The 19300-nt window shown below is 49.1% G+C and overlaps 3 protein-coding genes across 6 annotated transcripts in view; 2 read left to right on the plus strand and 1 right to left on the minus strand.

Moving 5' to 3' along the window:
• Positions 1-2150, plus strand: part of XPO5 (exportin 5) — a 60273-nt gene extending 58123 nt beyond the window's left edge. For both annotated transcript variants that reach the window (XM_080664803.1, XM_080664804.1), the window contains one exon: positions 26-2150. In XM_080664803.1, the coding sequence (XP_080520929.1) occupies positions 26-163 (138 nt within the window). In that variant the 3' untranslated portion in view covers positions 164-2150. The remainder of the gene's footprint in view (positions 1-25) is intronic.
• A 260-nt stretch (positions 2151-2410) lies between these two features.
• On the minus strand, positions 2411-7488 carry POLR1C (RNA polymerase I and III subunit C). Its single transcript, XM_080664808.1, has 9 exons — positions 7114-7488; positions 6930-7001; positions 4356-4463; positions 4020-4152; positions 3632-3751; positions 3392-3544; positions 3098-3247; positions 2867-2983; positions 2411-2745 (listed from the first exon to the last, which is right to left on the minus strand). Exons 1-9 carry the CDS (start codon positions 7180-7182, stop codon positions 2627-2629), a joined length of 1041 nt encoding a protein of 346 aa, XP_080520934.1. The 5' UTR covers positions 7183-7488; the 3' UTR covers positions 2411-2626.
• YIPF3 (Yip1 domain family member 3) lies at positions 7272-12497 on the plus strand. Of its 3 annotated transcripts, none has more exons than XM_080664805.1 (9): positions 7272-7604; positions 8205-8402; positions 8560-8666; positions 9995-10040; positions 10178-10270; positions 10420-10551; positions 10745-10858; positions 11110-11233; positions 11335-12497. In XM_080664805.1, the coding sequence occupies exons 1-9, from the start codon at positions 7524-7526 to the stop codon at positions 11481-11483; spliced, it is 1044 nt and encodes a 347-aa protein (XP_080520931.1). In that variant the 5' UTR covers positions 7272-7523; the 3' UTR covers positions 11484-12497. The 3 variants fall into 3 exon arrangements, with proteins under 3 accessions (XP_080520931.1, XP_080520932.1, XP_080520933.1); XM_080664806.1 differs by having other exon boundaries at positions 7395-7604; positions 11079-11233; positions 11335-11846; XM_080664807.1 differs by lacking the exon at positions 11110-11233 and having other exon boundaries at positions 7395-7604; positions 10745-10867; positions 11344-11793.
• Positions 12498-19300: the final 6803 nt, after the last annotated feature.

Raw genomic sequence — 19300 nt, forward strand, 5'->3', positions numbered from 1 at the left:
GTTCTTTCTCATTTGTTTTCCACAGAAACCATTGGGAGAGCAGTTCCGGAAAGAAGTTCACATTAAGAATCTTCCATCACTTTTCAAAAAAACAAAGCCAGTGTTGGAGACGGAGGTGCTAGACAAAGAGGAGGGCGGCCTGGCCACCATCTTTGAACCGTGAATCAAGCTTTTAGGCATCCTTCCTTGGCCTTTATTGTCATCTCTTCTTCTCCTTTGTAGCTAATCTCTAGGCCCCTCTCCACTGCCACCTCACCACCATGGTCAGCCTGGAGAGATCCAGGTCTGGAGCTGGAGAGTGGGCCCTGTGCAGGGCTAGAAGTAATTATACTCAAGTCCAAAAAGGGAGTTAGGGCTTATACCACGCTGTCTAGACCTCCCAGGTATCTCCCATTCTACTTGGAGTTTTGGCTTTTCCAAGAGAGAAAAGCTAGAGCAGAGCAGCCCTTCTCCCCAAGCTCTCCCGCCCCCATGCAGCCATACACATGTGCAGAGTGGTAACTAGGGGTGCTATACCCAACACTGCAACTAGCTGACCTTGTGGCAAGGGCTTAGCCCTGAACGACTTGTACCAGAGTTTCTCCTGGACCACTGCATGTCCCACCAAGTCCCCAAGCTGCTGGGCTGACAGGAAGCCTTCCCCATCCCCGAGGGGCATGTGTGGGTCAGGTGCTGAGTGCTTAATTTGGCCAGTTCCCTCACTGTTTGAGCAAGAATCTGGTCAGCTGATGGGATCCATGGTATAGGCTACTGCTATGCCCCGGATGCAGTATCAAGTGTACCTTCAGGGACCGGGGCTGGGTCAGCATCAGTAGTGCTAACATTCCCCTTAGAGCTCACACATGCCCTTCCTTGAATGACCTCCTAGTGTGGTTTCCCCAGCCCCAGGGTCTACTCAGGCACAAGAGCCTCAGTACCCTAGCTAGTGTCACGTGATGCCATTGGCATCTAAGGATAATCCAGACCAACTAGGCTACATCTGTGACAAGCAGCTAGCAAAGCCACTGGTCTCTCGTAGGACTAGCTGAGTCCAGGTGCCTTCAAAAATCCCATGGCCTTTCAGGTCCCTGGCCACTTCTCTCATGGGCCATTTCCAAAAGGAAATATGCCTTCCTAATGTGAGTCTCCAGTCCATTCTAGAGATCACAGGATGGTCCTCTAAGCAGAGGATACATGGATACAGGACCCTAGCCCTGAGGTCATTACTGGCCATAGACAAGCTTAATCCATACAGAAACTATATAGTGTGTGTCCATGTGTTCTGCAAAAAGACAGAGGGCTGTCATCAATCCACTGATGAGGGTTTCAGTGAGGACTAAGTGGAGCAGTGTGGGCTGAAACTGCAGCTTTTAGCTGGCGCTGGTCCTCAGGCAGGGGAGGTTCAGAAAGAGAGAAGCTGGGGAAACGGGACTTGGTGTCTGGTATAGCTATTTCTATGGCACATTCTTGTCCCACATCCCAGGGGTGGTACTCTGGGCTTGTCAACTGTGAAGGCCATCTCAAAGCATGGTTCCCTCCCAACTTGTTAGCTGTCTACTCTCTGTCGTTGGGGCTGTGGAAGGCATAGTTGTATTTATTGTGTTGTACTATTTTTAACATCTTGTGACTTCATGCTAGAAGTTTTTCTATTGTTTATAGAACCTTTTTGTAGAAACATAACTCTAAAGCACATCTGCATGTCAGTAAAAATCTCAATTTCATACAGAAAGCCCCATCTGTCTGTTTCAACCTAGTGACGTACTTCAGGGTCACTGTTCTGTAAGAGTGGACAGGAAGAACTCTGATGGACATGCTCTGTCAGGCTAGAAAAAGATTTCTATCCCTGAAAAATGTAGACCAGGCAGCCCACACCACTCTCAGTGCTGTCATTGTTGACTCTGGACCTGTCCGTGATAGTCCAAAGGGAATTGATATTCTTCCTCATGTGTTTCTTTAAAAATATATATATATTTGTATTGATTTCATAAAGGGAGAGGGAAAAAGAAACATCCATGAGAGAATCATTGATAGCTGCCTCCTACACGCCCCCTACTTGGGATCGAGCCAGCAACCCAGGTATGTGCCCTGACGGGGAATCAAGCCAGTGATCTCTTAGTTCCTGAGTTGACTCTCAACTGCTGAGCCACACTGGCCACTCATATGGTTCTTGATAGCAATGTAATTTGTCTGCTAAGGACCACCCTTTTTTCTATCAGCCATTTCCAGTATCCAAGAGGTAGATTAAGTGGCATACAGTATTTTCTGTGTCCCCAGAAAACACCTCAATTTGGCGTTTCTCATGTAGGCCTTGTTGGCCCTAACCTGCAATGACATCTAAGACCAGTATGCTGTTAACGCCAAACCTATTTGAACTGAGGCCCCATATTTGTGAACCAAACCTAAAGAAGTGGTCTCAGACAAAACACTTTTTGTTTGGATGTGAATTTATTTACATGGAGGCCTTATAAAGGCAAAAAAGTCACATTTTGTGACACATTTAACAAAATGTATTGACTAAAACGAAGCTGGAATTGTCCCAGTCACATTAGGCTCTCTACAGCAGTCCTGTGGCAGCAGGTCAGAACCCAAAATCGTCAGCATGCCTCAGGAGCATCCAAGCCCAGTCATGCTAGTAAGTCTGCAAGCCTCAGTCCATCTGAACTGCATCTAGTTCATCCAAGAACCGCCGGCACTTGCCCATCAGTACCTTGATAGCTTCACTCACCAGCACATCAGGTGGTAATACCCCCGTTGACTCGACAGAGACTGGGAACCAAAGAGACAGTTTAGCCTAAACGGCTTGCTAGATTTTACATCTGAACTCTGCAAGGAAGCTATTAACACCAAAGAGCTGTGCCCCACCACTCCCTGCAAACTGGATACTCACAGATATAATGGTCCCGAACCCGAGCAAGCCGTACAACCTTCTTTAGCTTCTCATTCCGGAAGACTTCCCTGCTGAAGGTATCTAGCCGGGGATTGGCAACTCTAGCCACCTTTTTACCTAATGAAAACAAACCATGTTATCAACACATGAGCCCAGAGCTTTCATTCTCTCTGCTTTCAAAGAAAATATACCTTAAGCCCTAACCTGAACAGCATCCCAAAAACCATATACCTTGGACTTCATGCACCTCGATAACACCAGGTGAGAAGCACCGGCTCAGCTCTTCAGCTGCCTCCCCTTCCACGGGCTCCAACAGTGTGATGTCCGGCAGGAGCCTATAACTGGCTGTTGCCACAGGTGAAAACTTGGCATGATCTTTACCTAGAAGGAAATCAGAGCCTGTAGGAAAACCCTTCTTGACATTCCCAAAGCCTGTCGGTGACATCTTAGCTGAGTCCCTTAGCCACACCTCACCCCATTGTATTCAAACTACCTTCCTCCCAGGGCAGCTCATGGGGTTCTCACCAATGCCCTTGACACAGTGCATGAGCAGGTCAATCTCCTGGCCAGGCCGCAGCTGAGCAATAAGAATATCATCATGCACTGGTCGGATGGTGCCCTCCGGGAAGAGATCAGCCTGGTTCCCCAGGGGAACCCATGTCATGTGCCTGGTGTACACTAGAAGAAGAAGCACATCAAAAGACCTGAGTTCCTAAAATTAGCACCCAACAGGTAGGCCCTCTCTGTCATACTACCAATACTCACCTTTGTGGTTCACATAGAGTTCATTGGGGTCAGAGGAATCTTTAGCAGCATGGGGGTTCCGAGTACACCTAACTTGCAGCCGAAACTGCAGAGTGTCTATTTCTGTGCCTTCTTCATCTCCTGCACAAAGAGAGGGGGAGGGCAGCTCTCAAAGGACTAGTGCACATTTGAGTGCCAGGCACCAAACTGAGTACATTACATTTCTCATTTAATGCTCTTAACAAATTCATTAAAATCAAGGCAAGTGTTCTCACAGATAACCCTAATGTACCAAAAGTTTAGTATAGTCAATCCAGGATTTGAACATAGGCAGTCTGATTTCAGAATCTACTCTGCAGAAAAAAAGCTATTCCCCTTCTCCCAAAATTTCATTTTCTCAAGTCCTCACCTTGGTTCCGATATTCAAAAAGACGGGGATCAGCATGAATGGGAATGAGCCCCAAGCGATGAGCGAGGATCTCATCCTGGACAATGGATGTGTTGTTGTACACCAGGACCTTTTCCACAGCCATGGTTGGCACCTGCCCAACAAAACAATCATCTACCAAGACATAAACTCCCTGCCTGCCTCTTCATGTAAGAATGATTGATGAAAAATTTACAAATGAGCAGGACAAATGCTCAGCAGAATTTCAGGAAAACTAATCCTTGAGACAATTCTTCAAGCGAGGTAATGGCAAGGTCTCCCCACACTACTCACCCCTGCCACCATGCCCACCAATACCTCAGCTAATAGAATACGCCGAAAAGCATTGGCAATGGCTGCATCAATTCCCACCATGTCAAACTCCAATGCATTTTCATCCATGTGCACCACATCCACACGGAAATTCTATAAAAAACAAAACACTAAATGAATCTTGCTCTCTGTATAGTCAATACCTTCCCCCCCCGGGGGGGGGGGGGCAATGGTAAGATATGTACACATATAATACCTTAATAAAAATATATATTAAAAAAATAAATACCTTCCCCCTGGATATTCCCCTTAACATTCTTTTTCATCCAAAAACCTCTCTTTGCTCAGATGTCCCTCATTAGATGTTCCTTTCTCCCCCAATTTTTTTTTAATATATTTTATTGATTTTTCACAGAGAGAAAGGGAGAGGGATAGAGAGCTAGAAACATCGATGAGAGAGAAACATCCATCAGCTGCCTCCCGCACACCCTCCACTGGGGATGTGCCCGCAACCAAGATACATGCCCCTGACCGGAATCGAACCTGGGACCCTTCAGTCCGCAGGCTGACGCTCTATCCACTGAGCCAAACCGGTTTTGGCTCTCCCCCAATTTTTAAAAAAATATTTTTTATTGATTTCAGAGAGGAAGGGAGAGGGAGAGCGAAATATCAATGAGAATCATTGATGGACTGCCTCCTGCATGCCGCCCACTGGGGATTGAGCCCACAACCCAGGCATGTGCCCTTGACGGGAACTGAACCCAGGACCCTTCAGTCCACAGGCCGATGCTCTATCCACTGAGCCAAACTGGCTAGGGCTCTCCCCTAATTCTTCGTTTTTGTTTTAATTTATTGGGGTGACATAGGTTAATAAGATCATTCAGGTTTCAAGTGTACACTCTTGGATACATGATCTGTATATTGCATTGTGTACCCACCACCCAAGTCAAATCATCTTCCATCACCATATATTTGACCACCTTTACCCTTTACTATCCTCTCACACACACACACCCCCTTCCCTCTGGTAGCCACCATATTATTGTACCTATGAGTTTTATTGTTCATTTGCTGCTTTCAGTCAGGAAGGGAGAGGAACATCAATGATGAGAAGAAATCACTGATCGGCTACCTCCTGCACTCCCCCTACCGGGGATACAGTCCACAACCCCAGCATGTGCCCTGACCAAGAATTGAACCATAACCTCCTGGTTCACAGGCCAATGCTCAACCACTGAGCCATACCAGCTGGGCTGTACCACATCTTTTTTATCCAATCATCTATCAAAGGACACCAGTTGTTCCTGTGTGTGTCTGCATTATGGCTTTCAGCCAGAGCATCCAGAGAGACTATTCTAGAAAACATGCTTCCATACTGCTTAATCCAGTTGACACTAAACCCGTATCTTGTTAGCCTTTCCTGTTGTATTTAGCATTGTTGATAGGATCCCTCCTTTTTCAAACTAGTGCCTTGATTTCTGAGCACCAATCTTTTGGTTCTCTTCCTTCTCTGATGAATCCTAAATTCACTCACTACCTTCCACCTACACTGTAAACATTACTTCCCAAGTTTTCCCTCCAGAGTGACCTCAACCACACTCAGTCTTAGCAATTATCTGTACTGACAATTCCCAAAATATCTCACTTCTCATCTCAATTCAAACATAACTAGCCTGATAGACTTCTCTACTTGCAGGAAACTGAATGCATCATCAATCCCCAAATCTATTATCAATGTATGATGCCCCCATTCATCAGAGTTCCCCAAGCTAGGTCATTTTACACTCCCCCCTTACAACCCATATCAATGCAATCACCAAACATACTTTCTATATCCCCTTTGCTCTATCACCTACAGTCCCTAAGACACATTTCAATCTTGCCCACCACTCATGCCCATCCATTTTATACTTTTTAAAAAATAGGTTTTTACTGATTTTTAGAGAGAGAGAGGGAGAGGGATAAAGAGAAATATCCGTGAGAGACACACACATCCATAGGCTGTCACCTGCACGTCCCCTACAGGGGATGAGGCTGCAACCTAGGCATGTGCCCTGACCTAGAATAGAACTGTGACCTCTTGGTTCATGGATCAAGGCTCAACCACTGAGCAACAGCCGCCAGGCCATCCACTTTATATTCTAGCAATAATGAACTGCGTGGACATTCCCACAGCAAAGCTCTCAGAGCCCTTATAATTTAGCTTCTCTTCTTAGTTTCTCCTCATCCTTCGCTGTTCTCAGCTTCTGCTCACTAGGGCTAGGCTCAATGCAGATGTCATCTCTTTAACGAAATCTTTCATTCCTCTCTCCTCCCTTCCATTCTAGATTAAGTGCTTCTGCGGGATGAGATACCCCCACCCCACTCCATCCCCCTCGTCCTTACTGCTATCAACCGCGCTTTCCACATTATACTGAAATCATTTGTTTATGCGCGCTCTTCTCCAACAAGACTGAACATCTTCGCAGAACAGCGTGGAAACCATGTGTACACGGAGCACATTGCTCAATAAACGTTTTATGAACCGAGTCAATCCCCAGGGACAGCTTCTGAGCACAGGCTGCTCAAACTACCAGGTCCGATCTTCATACTCTCTCCGACATGTCCAGCTCCACCCACCTTCTCAAAGCGGTCCTGGTCCCAGGCATCATCATAGCCCGAATAGTTACCGGGAAAGTCGGTGGTATGAACCTAAAGGAAATAGAGACGAGTCTGTCCGCGAAGGGGCAGCGAGGCTAAGCCCGTTCCCACTCCTGTTCCTCTCTCATTTTCCTCCTCCCGACTTCAAGGCCACAAAGCTTACATTGCGAACTCCGAACTCCCCTAGAACCACGCGGCTCCGCATTTCTTCCACCGCCTCGGCCGCCGCCATCTTCGAGCCCTCCACGTGATTAAGGTTGCAACAGGCGCGTACGTTCTAGTCGCCCTCCTCTATCTCCGAGGCAACGCGTCACCGCCTGGAAGATTAAATATCGCGAGACTCTGCCCTATGTCCACGTCCCCAGCTTCCGGAAGTCAGTTTGAGCCAAACATCCGGGTTTCTCTTTTTTTTTTCCTTTTCTGTTCTTTTTTTTTTTTTTTTTTTTTTTTGCGGCCCGGTTGATCCCACCTCTCTCGCCCCTGTACCTTTCCTTCTTCAGGCCCACCTCTCTCCCCCTCGTCCTCCGCGCACGGGAGTAGCGCGGGCTTCAGCGACGGGAGCCCTCGAGGGACATGGCAACTACGGCGACGCCGGCCGGCGGCTCCCGAAATGGGACTGGCCCGGAATGGGGAGGGTTCGAAGAAAACATCCAGGTAATGGCCTCAAGGCTCCGGCTGCCAGCAGCCCTAGGGGCGGCAGTGGTCAGAAGTGTCGTGGGGACTCTCCCCCGGGCCCTAGAAGTCTGATCCATTTGCAGCACTTTTCCTCTCCTTTGGATCTTCGTGCACACGACAGTCAGTGGGACTAGTGCTGACCTGAAAGGGCGGACATGTACTCCAGCCAGAGGGCCTCGGGTCTTTGGCCCCACACGCTTTCTTTCGGGACAAGTTAGAAGATCGGTTGGGGTCATGGGGAGTAGTGCACTAGCTAAAACCATACTGTATGCACAGTCTTGTTTGGAGTTGGGAAAGACAAAGGAAGTGGGCACTTTTGCAGTCCTTTGGGCTTTGATAGGGAAGGTAGGAGAAAGACATGTATGGGAGGCAGGGAGTTGTCGGTTTCTCAGGCTAGAAAAGAGAGAGAACCAAGGTTCTGAGAAGGAAGGAGTGGAAGAGAATGGCATGATCTATGGTGATTACAGGGCAATTCCCCAGTAGTGGAAGAACAAAGCCCCAAGTCCTGGGATGAACAAAGAGGGACTTAATGGATGGAGCAGAAAGGTCCTGCGCTCTAGGAGCTTATTGTCTTCACAGGGTGGGGCCTCAGCTGTGATTGACATGGAGAACATGGACGATACTTCAGGCTCCAGCTTCGAGGATATGGGTGAGCTGCATCAACGCCTGCGTGAAGAAGAAGTAGATGCTGATGCAGCCGCTGCTGAAGAAGAGGATGGGGAATTCCTGGGCATGAAGGGCTTTAAGGGACAGTTGAGCCGGCAGGTGGCTGACCAGGTAAGCAAGACGATCCCTGGCAGGTGGAAAAGTACACCTAGGAGGCCCCAGGTTCTGGCATAGAACCATGTAAAAATCCAACAGAAAATACCAAGAGGGCTTACAGCCAACAGTCTGACAATACCCATCCACCCCATCCTTGTCTTCCTTACTTCAGATGTGGCAGGCAGGGAAGAGACAAGCCTCTAGGGCCTTCAGCTTGTATGCCAACATCGACATCCTGAGACCCTACTTTGATGTGGAGCCTGCCCAGGTGCGAAGCAGGTGAGGATCCTTCTCCTGACAGAAGCTGCCCTCCTCACATCTAAACTACAGCCAGAGGCCAAGCCCTTAGAATCCCCCTCTTCTTGACACCACCAGCCCTCATCATTACATCTGTATTCCAGCTACACCATTCCTCTTACCAGTCCCGGAACAGGATATGGTGTTAACACCACCTTCCTCCTCTTTTCCATCTAGTAAACCACTCATCTTCCCTCAGAACCTAGCTCAAATGTCGCTTCCTTTGTTTCTCATTCTTCACCCTATGCCCAGCTTGCCCTTTCCTGGTGCTCCCATGGAGGTCTGTGCTTTCCTCTAACAGATAACACTTACCAAACATACCAAACTCACGGCCGGTAGGCCGCGTGCCTCGTTTATTTAAGCAGTGGTATACTTTCTTTTCTTGGGTCTGTCTCCCCAGAGACCTCCTCAGAAGCAGGCTCTGTTTTGTTTATTTTATTCCCAGCACCAGAACAGTCTCTGCAGCAGAATATCAGTACATAGTTGTTGACTGACTTTTCAAGAACTGGAATTAATCTTGGTTTGGTTCTTTATTGATCCTTTAATTTAACCAATACTTAGCAAATACCCAATACACTCAGCAAGTACTTACTAAGCTTTTTCTCTGCATACTCTACTAGTTGTGTCTGAGTTAGTGGGGAAGACAAATGGGAGCCTTGCCCTTGAGGGCAGTTACAGTACAGCACTCATTTGCTATGAAGGGACACATGGGGGACATCTGACCTAGAGTAGGCTAGAGGGGGGACAGCGTGGGTTTCCCAAAGAGAGTAAAGTCTAGTCAAATTCCAAGGTATTATTAGGAGCTAGCCACTTAAGAAGAGAGTGGGGACTTGTATTCCTCTGCCTGGAATTTTCATACCACTTCAAATATATTTCAAGAAAATACTCAGCAGTGCCTGGAGGAATGATAATCAGGAAGAGAGACAGGAGGCACACTGGTTCCCTCAAGTACCACCTTCAAAACCTTTCCCAGGGCTTCACCATCACAGTTCGGAAATCTGGGCATTCTCTGAGTTTGCCTTTTAAAGGAGAACAGTTCAAACAGGTAAATTGTCAAACCCTCTCCAAGGCCCAGCTGGGCTCCCTGAGCTCTCCATATTGCTGCTGCATCCGTCAGCACAGCATCAAGGGTGGTCCTTCCAGGAAGCATTTTTTGGGCAAAGAAGTGATTTCTTCATTCCCTGTCCGTCTTTACTACCCTCTTCTCCCTTTACCATCTAGCATGTTCTCTGGAGTTAGAGAGTTGAATAAGATTCAGGCCCTCCAGAACCTCATAAGTGCTGCCTCTGCTCTCATCTCTCCTCTCCCAGGCTCCTGGAGTCCATGATCCCCATCAAGATGGTCAACTTCCCCCAGGTGAATAGAGGGTAGCATGACTGGAAGAGCCAGGGGAGGCCCTAGGGCAGAGGGTGGGGTCACCAGGCCAAACCTAGGAAGGAATAAACAGAAGAGCCATTGTACCCTCAAGCCTGAATGAGTTGGTATTTTGACAGAAAATCGCGGGTGAGCTCTATGGACCTCTCATGCTGGTCTTCACACTGGTCGCCATTCTCCTCCACGGGATGAAGACGTCTGACACCATTATCGTAAGCAGCACAGAGGACTTTGGGGGGTGGCTGAGTTGAGCTGCCCAAGGAGAAAACGTTGTAGTGAGTTAGAAGCAGCCCTGTGGATAGCCCTGGGTGAGGCTGAGACCAGAGGCCTCCCAGGACTAAGTAGAGCTTTCACCCCACAGCGGGAGGGCACCCTGATGGGCACAGCCATTGGCACCTGCTTTGGCTATTGGCTGGGTGTCTCATCCTTCATCTACTTCCTCGCCTACCTGTGCAACGCCCAGATCACCATGCTCCAGATGCTGGCACTGCTGGTAAGGAGTCCAGCATGGTGGTGGGCAAGGGTGACCTTTTAACAGTAGCCAGGCCCTGGTCTGCATCTGCCCTGGGGCTCCAGGGCCTGGAATGGGATAAGCTGACCGGTGGACCATTTCTTTCTCAGGATCCCCATGAGGGTCCAAAGGCCAACCCACCCTGAGAGATTTTCCTCTCCACCTTCCTTCCTAGGGCTATGGCCTCTTTGGGCACTGCATTGTCCTGCTCATCACCTACAACATCCACCTACATGCCCTCTTCTACCTCTTTTGGCTGCTGGTGGGGGGACTGTCCACCTTGCGTATGGTAAGCTGGGCAGATTTCCAGGGGTGGACTGTCCTCCTGGGAAGCTGGGGAAAGCTCATAAGAGGCTCTCAGTGGGAGAGAAGAGCCCGAAGATGGTTCTGATCTGGGGAGGAGTATCTTCTCCACACTGCTCACTGGAGCCAGGCCCTCTAAGCCAGCGGTCACCAACCTTGCGGACCTCACGGACCACCAGTGGTCCACGGACCACCGGTTGGCGACCGCTACTCTAAGCTATATTCCTGTGGCCCTAGGTGGCAGTGTTGGTGTCACGGACTGTGGGCCCCACACAGCGGCTGCTCCTCTGTGGCACCCTAGCTGCCCTACACATGCTCTTCCTGCTCTATCTGCATTTTGCCTACCACAAGGTGGTAGAGGGTAAGTGACAGGAGGCCTGGGTGTGGGGGAAGGGAAGCACAGCTGCCTAGGGCAGGATCCAGCTAGCTCTTGCTCACATTCCATCCTCCTCCTCCTCTCAGGGATCCTAGACACACTGGAGGGCCCCAACATCCCACCCATGCAGAGGGTCCCCAGAGACATCCCCGCTGTACTCCCTGCTGCGAGGCTTCCAGCCACCGTGCTCAACACTACAGTCAAGGCCGTCGAGGTGATCCTGAAATCACACTGACCCCACTGAAACCCTTGGCCAGCCCCCTTTAGCCCTGTTGCAGAGTGGAGGAAGACTCAAGGACAGAACTGAAGACACGTCTGTGATGGGGTCTGCAGCTGCCAGAGAGCTGTAGCCGCTCAAGCACCTCCGACGCCTGTTGGGGCTTCTGAAGAGCACAAGGCCAGGAACCATGGCCAGGACTGCAGGGCTCTGCAGCCAGTGCAGAAAGTGGGTCAGCGCCTCTGAGGCCCTCTCACCACCCACCCCTTCCTTCCTCTTTATTTCTCCCACATTGTCTTGTTAAATATAGACTTGGTAATTAAAATACTGATTGAAGTCTGGGACTGCAGCTACCCTTCCAGTGGCCCTCCCTGCCACCCTACTTCCTGTGCTCTTTGCTGTTCTGTCAGTGGTGGTAATGTCATACGTTCCCTTATTTATACCCTCAGGATGGAAGGTGGGACAGTCGGGATGAAGGTAGGACAGCCCAGACTACCCTGAAGCCAGTGATTGAATATGGAACCTGTCCCTGGGTGCAGAGGACACCTGACCCACGGAGCAGCAGGGAGGCCTCAAACACAAGAACCATAAGTCTGGTGGAGCAGTGCACCCAGCTTGAGTCTGGGACACCACTAGAGCAATGACAATTGGACAGAAACTTCCAGGCTCAACCCCATGTCATTATAAGGCCCTTATACACCTGGGCCATTGTGTAGGAATAATTTTCCTGGGTTGGCTCACATTTGAAGCCAAACTTGGCTTTGCCCAGGTTATATTGGAGCCAGAGGAACAAACTCTCTTCAGGAGTTCTGTCCTTCCTCTTCAAGAATGCTGGTTACTCTTAAAAACAACTACTCGGTGGTTGAGCATCGACCTATGAACCAGGAGGTTATGGTTCAATTCCCAGTCAGGGCACATGCCCGGATTTCAGGCTCAATCCCCAGTGTGAGGCGTGCAGGAGGCAGCTGATCAATGACTCTCATCATTGATGTTTCTCTCTGAAATCAATAAAAAAATATATTTTTACATCACAACCCAAACAGCACCATCCATCCCACCACCTATTTAATCTGCCCCACTGGTTAACAAGAAATAGAATTTTTTTTACCTCTCTTCACTACACTTCTATTACTCATTAAGAAAAAAATTTTTTTTTTACCCTAGTAAATCTAGGTCAGCATCTTGCCTTCCTAATAAAGGGACTAAGAAAGATGTGCCCTTCATTCGCCTGAGGCCCCCCAACCATCACCCTTGGAAAAATTCCAACATTTCAGTGTGTCCCTCCCGACAGCTTCAGCCCACTTTCCATGGCCCCACTACCACTCCAGGTCCTGATCCTGACACTCCGTTTACTTGGGCTACCCCCGGTCTCACAGGTACTCAGCCTCAGTATCAGCAGTGCCCTCAGCACCTGGGGACGGAGCAGCACCAGCACCCTGCATCTACCTGAGGCTCACCTGCCTCAGAAGCACTTGGAGGTTTCCCTGTGCCTGGTAGCTCAGGCTGCCTCTTCCCCGCCAGGCCCCTGAGGCTGCCACTGCGAAGCTGCCATCTTGATACCACTGAGAGTTCCTTCTCTATTTCTAAAATCCTACAAATTAATGCTTAAATCTTGATGGCATCTCTCCTTCCACACTGACTGCATTCTTTCTTAGCTGGTATCCTGATGTGAACCCACATCCTAATATGTAAACCTGAACCTCTGCCCCTGGGCCTGCCCAGCAGAGTCAACAACACTAATTCTTCTCAATCTTGAGGTGTCCAGTATGGTCCCCAATAGTATCTCAGACCTTCCTGGACACCCAGGGGCAGATCCAGCCCTGGCTCCCAGCCCCACCCTCTACACCTAGGGTTTTGGCTTCTCTTCTATACACAGAGGGTGACAAAGTAGTCTGGAGTGAGGATAACCACTTTTAATAGAAGTTGTACATCTTCAGTCCCAAGTTCTCCCCTCATTCAAGCAGATGTGGCTAATCCCCAGTCCCCCGTCTGCCCCATCCTATTAGAAATGTAAAAATACTACCTCTCCATTTCTTCCTCAGAACAACCTGGAAATAACAGCATCTGTTATGGACTGAATGCTTGTGTCCCCCTAAAATTCTTATGTTAAAGCCCTTAACCCCCAGTGTGACTGCATTTGAGAAGGTGACAAAGGTTAAGTGAGGTCAGTAGAACTTGTGCCCTTATGAGAGGAAGAGGTACCAGCATTCAGCCATGTGAAGACACAGGGAGAAGGTGGCCACCTACAAGCCAGAAAGAGTCCTCACCAGGAGCTGACCATGCGGGACCTTATTCCAGACTTCTGGCCTCTAGAACTGTGAGAAAATAGATCTCTGTTGTTTAAGCCAGTGGTCGGCAAACTCATGAGTCAACAGAGCGGCAAACCACAGCTCGCGAGCCGCATGTGGCTGAGCCACAGTTTGCCGACCACTGGTTTTAGCCACCCAGTCTGCGGTATTTTGTTAAAGTACTCCAACCTGATTAATACAGAATCCTAAACCTAGAGAGTGTTTATATAATATCTCTAATTTTGATAATGAGGAAATTAAGGCCATGAGAAGGCATTTTAAAAGCAAAGCTAGCCCTATCTGGTTTGGCTCAGTGGATAGAGCGTCAGCCTGTGGACTGAAGGGTCCCAGGTTCGATTCTGGTCAAGGGCACATGCCTGGGTTGCAGGCTCAATCCCCAGTAGGGGCATGCAGGAGGCAGCCAATCAATGGTTCACTCTCATCATTGATGTTCCTATCTCTCTCCCTCTCCCTTCTTCTCTGAAATCAATAAAAATACATATATATATATATATATATATATATATATATATATATTTTTTTTTTTTTTTTTTTTTAAAGCAAAGCTAAAGTCTCAGCAGACCTTTGAAGAAAGGGGGCTTCTTGGCTATAAATCTGGAAGTCCCCTGGGTAAAAAAAGCTCTAAAAGGTAGAGTTTGTTCAGGAGGCCTGGGCCTACTGAGGTGACACAGCATTCTCTTCAGACCCCTAAACACTGTCCAGACAGGACAGCTGAGGTTAAAATAGGAGTCATGGGATATCAAGGTCGCAAAGTGCTGCAGCCAGACACAGTGGTGGTCTGCACAGTCTGGTAGTTTCCAGAGAAGGGAGTGGAGGAGTAGGAGAAATGGGTGGATTGTTTTTAGTTTAAATAAATTGAATAAAAGTAAATAACTTTTTAAATTATAAAAAGAGGCACAGTGAGGCATACCTGGGGGATGGGGTCTCTCAGCTTGTCAGGGACCCTCACCGGGGACTGCCGCAGCAGGAGGGAAGAGGCCCACACAGCCAGGACATAGCGTCAACCCACACTTGTGAGGCTTGTCAGCGACCAAAGGCTGGGGCAGGTATTGAGCTGGCTAACAGGCCATCTGTAGGAGCAGCTGAGCCCTAAGGGTTGCACCTGCAAATTATGCTCCCCCAGGAGGGAAAGATGGTGTCTGAGTGTTCCCGATCCAATCCCCCTTGCCTTTGTGCTCTGATAGCCTACATCAGCTTTGGAAACCAGCAATTTACGTACAGACCTGTGTCGTCCTCTACAGCACGAAACACAGTCGCGTAAGGGAGGCTGAGTCTAGGTGGTCCATGGCAGACCAGAACCCGAGCCAATGGGGTCCTTTCTGGAACAAGGCCGGCAGTACATCATACATACATGCATAGATGGAAAAGGAATTTCTATTGTCCAAACACCCACACTACCAGCAGGTGAGATTTACAGCAGGACTTCAGGAAAGATGACTGACGCCCTTTGTAAAGAGCATGCTTGTCTCCTCTAAGGGAAGGACACCGACTCACCACCCTCCAGCTGCCTGAGATCTCTTTTCTTCCTTTCACCTGCTCTCTCCCCGCCTCCACTTCCTCAACGCCCACTCCCCATTAAACCATTGCGGTCAAGGTCACACCCCTATCATTGACTGGAAATCCTTGAGCAGTCAAAGATGACCTTTTCATTGCCAGATGCAATTTTTTAATTGAACTTTTTGAGGTGACATTGGTTAACAAAATTCAACAACCATTTATGATAAAAACTCTCAACAAAATGGGTATAAAAGGAACTTACTTCAACATGATAAAAGGCATATTATACTCAATGGTGAAAAGCTGAAAGCTTTTCCTCTAATATCAGGAACAAGACAAGAATGCCCCCTCTAACTGCTATTATTAAATACTAGTGGCCTGGTGCACGAAATTCGTGCACATTAAAAGGGGATTAATTAGAGGAAATAATTTAATATTGCTATTTGCCCTTTCTCTATAATAGAAGTGTCAGAGATGGAAGAAAATTAGTAAAATGTATATGAAAACCTTCCTCCTGTCAGAGTCTGGGGCACAGCACGGGACCCAGAGTCAAGTCCCCACCCACCCACATGTGCCTCAAAATCGCGTGAGACCCAGACCCAGCCAGCCCCCCGCATTGGGCTAGATCCAGACCCGGCAAGTCCCACCCTTGTCAAGCCCCACCGGGCAGGGGGCGTAGCCTCAGGTCTCCTGGCCCAGAGCCAGGACGGGGGGCATGGCCTGAGGTCCCCCAGCCCAGACCAGGTTGGGGGGCATGCCTTGAGGTCCCCCATCAAGCCCTGCCAGGCAGGGGGGCGCAGCCCCAGGTCCCCCGGCCCAGCACCGGGAGGGGGGGCGCAGCCTCAGGTCCCCCATCAAGCCCTGCTGGGCAGGGGGCGCGGCCTGAGTTCCCCTGTCAAGCTCCGCTGGGTGGGGGGCATGGCCTGAGGTCCCCTGACCCAGCACTGGGGGTGCACCTTGAGGTCCCCTGTCAAGCCTTGCTGGGTGGGAGGAATGGCCTGAAGTACCCTGTCAAGCCCAGCCAGGCAGGGGGGTGCAGCCTCAGGTCCCCTGACCCAGTGCTAGGGCGGGGGGCACGGCCTGAGGTCCCCCATCAAGCCCTGCGGGGCGGAGGATATAGTCTGAGGTCCCCCGGCCTGGTGCTGGGGTGGGGGGCATGGCCTGAAGTCCCCTGTCAAGCCCCACCTGGTGGGGGGGCACAGCCTGAGTTCCCCTGACCCAGCACTGGGGGTGCACCCTGAGGTTCCCTGTCAAGCCCCGCTGGGTGGGGGGCATGGCCTGAGGTCCCCTGTCAAGCCCAGCCAGGCAGGGGGGCGCAGCCTCAGGTCCCCTGGCCCAGTGCTGAGGCGCGGGGGCACGGCCTGAGGTCACCCGTCAAGCCCCACCGGGCGGGGCATGCGGTTTGAGGTCCCCCAGTCTGGTGCCGGGGGGTGCTGCCTGAAGTCCCCTGTCAACCCCACCTGGTGGGGGGCGCAGCCTGAGGTCCCCTGGCTTGGCGCTGGGGCGGGGGGAGCAGCCTGAGGTCCCCTAGCCCCAGGACGGGAAGTGCACCTTGAGGTCCCCTGTCAAGCCCCGCCGGACGGGGGGCATGGCCTCAGGTCCCCTGGCCTGGCACCAGAGTGGGGGGCGCAGCCTGAGGACCCCCAGCCTGATGCCAGGGCAGGGGGCACGGCCTGAGGTCCCCTGTCAAGCCCCATGGGGGCGGGGGAGGGTGTAGCCTCAGTTCCCTGCTGATTGCTCCTTAAGGCTCCTTATGGGAACTTGGCCTCAGCTGCAGGTGCAGCCATCTTTGTGACGGAGTGATGGTCAATTAGCATATTCCCTCTTTATTAGATAGGATGGTTATTGGCAGTCCTAACAACTGTCACAGCAACCAGACAAGAAAAAGAAATAAAAGACATCTAGATCGGAAAGGAATAAGTAAAACTGTCACTATTTGCAGATGGCATGATACAATTATAGAAAACCCTAAAGAACCCACCAAAAAATTAATGGAATTAATAAATGAATTCTGTAAAGTAGTAGGATACAAAATTAATATACAGAAATCCATCATGTTTCTATACACTAATAACAAATGAGTGGAAGGAGAGATTAAGAAAGTAATCCCAACCCTGGCCAGTGTGGCTCAGTGGATAGAGCAAACCATCATGGAAATGCAGATCAAAACCACACTGAGAGCCCGACTGGCGTGGCTCAATGGTTGAGTGTTGACCTATGAACCAGGAGGTCACAATTCGATTCCTGGTCAGGGCACATGCCCAGGTTGTGGGCTCAATCCCCAGTGTGCGGAGTGCAGGAGGCAGCTGATCAATGATTCTCTCTCATCATTGATGTTTCTATCTCTCTCTTCCTCTACCTTCCTCTCTGAAATCAATAAAAATATATTTAAAAGAAACACAATCAGATACCACCTCACACTGGATTCAAAAGAAAAAAAAAGTCATAAGACACAGACAATAGTATGGTGATTGCCAGAGGGAAAGAGGAGGAAGGAAGGCAGAAGAGGATAAAGTGGGATAAATGGGGATGAAAAGAGATTTGACTTTGGGTGGTGAACACTCAACACAATATACAGATGATGTATTACAGAATTGCACACCTGAACCCTATGTGATTTTATGAACTAATGTCACCCCAATAAATTCAATAAAAATTTTTAAAAATCAAAAATAAATGTGTTGGCAAAGATGTGGAGTAAAGGGAACCCTCACGTACTGTGGGTTGGACTGCAAATTAGTGTAGCTACTATGGAAAACAGTATGCAGATTCCTCAAAAAATTAAAAATAGAACTAGCATATGACCCAGCAATTCCACTTCTAGGTATTTATCTGAAGAAAATAAAAACATTAATTTGAAAAGATATATGCACCCCATATGTTCACTTCAGTATTATTTACAATAGCAATATATAGAAGCAACCTAGATGTTCATCAACAGATGAATGTGTAAAGAAATATGGTGTATATATACAATGGCATATTGTTCAACAAAAGGGGCGGTGGCCTGCCACTGACCCTGGCAATAGTTCCTGGGGATGGAGGAGGAGGTCAAGTCCACTCAGCTCTCAGGGCTGTGCTAGCTCTCCACATGCGATCCTAAGTCCAAGTAAGTTAGAGGGGTGCTCTGTCTTACCGCAGCATCCGCAGCCCTCTTTCCCACATTTTGTGTTTTCTGTGTCACGTGTCCTCATACTCTGAACACACACGTGCACACCCACATATGTGTACACACTCACACAAGCAAACACACATTTCACTGTAAACACTTACACAGACACATCCACACCCCACCTGGGAAAATGGCAGAGACAGACATGAGAGCACAGAGCTGAGAAGGCGGAAGCAAAGGGTTGGGTAGAGTTGGAAGCAACCTGCCGAGGCAGCTCACCTTGGGATCTGGGTCACGGGTGGTCTGAATCCCAGCTCTGTCGCTGGCCAGCTTGATACTGCTGGGTTAGGAACTTAACCCGAGGCCTAGTTTCTTTTTTTCTAAAATTAGGGTAACACCACCACCAAAAAAATCAGGATTTTTGTTTATTTGAGAATTAAATGAAATATGTACTAAAGTTCTTTATAAATTGCAATGCTGTGAAGAGTCATATGGAAACAAAGATAAGGGAAAATGTTACCCCTATGTTCACCTAGCACAGTGGTCGGCAAACTCATTAGTCAACAGAGCCAAATATCAACAGTACAACGATTGAAATTTCTTTTGAGAGCCAAATGTTTTAAACTTAAACTTCTTCTAACGCCACTTCTTCAAAATAGACTCGCCCAAGCCGTGGTATTTTGTGGAAGAGCCACACTCAAGGGGCTAAAGAGTCGCATGTGGCTCGTGAGCCGCAGTTTGCCGACCACAGACCTAGCAAATACTCACTTACTTTGAACCAAGAGTAAAAAGCTAATTGAAGCTCTACGACTAAAAATCACAGCTCCATTGAAAGGCCGTGCCGCCGCAGTCACCTGTGCACATCACTTAGGACCCAGTGTGCGTCCTAAGCCGAAGGAAAGAGCGACACAGGCCTG

Source organism: Plecotus auritus (assembly GCF_963455305.1).
Source record: "Plecotus auritus genome assembly, chromosome: 4".
NCBI lineage: Eukaryota > Metazoa > Chordata > Mammalia > Chiroptera > Vespertilionidae > Plecotus > Plecotus auritus.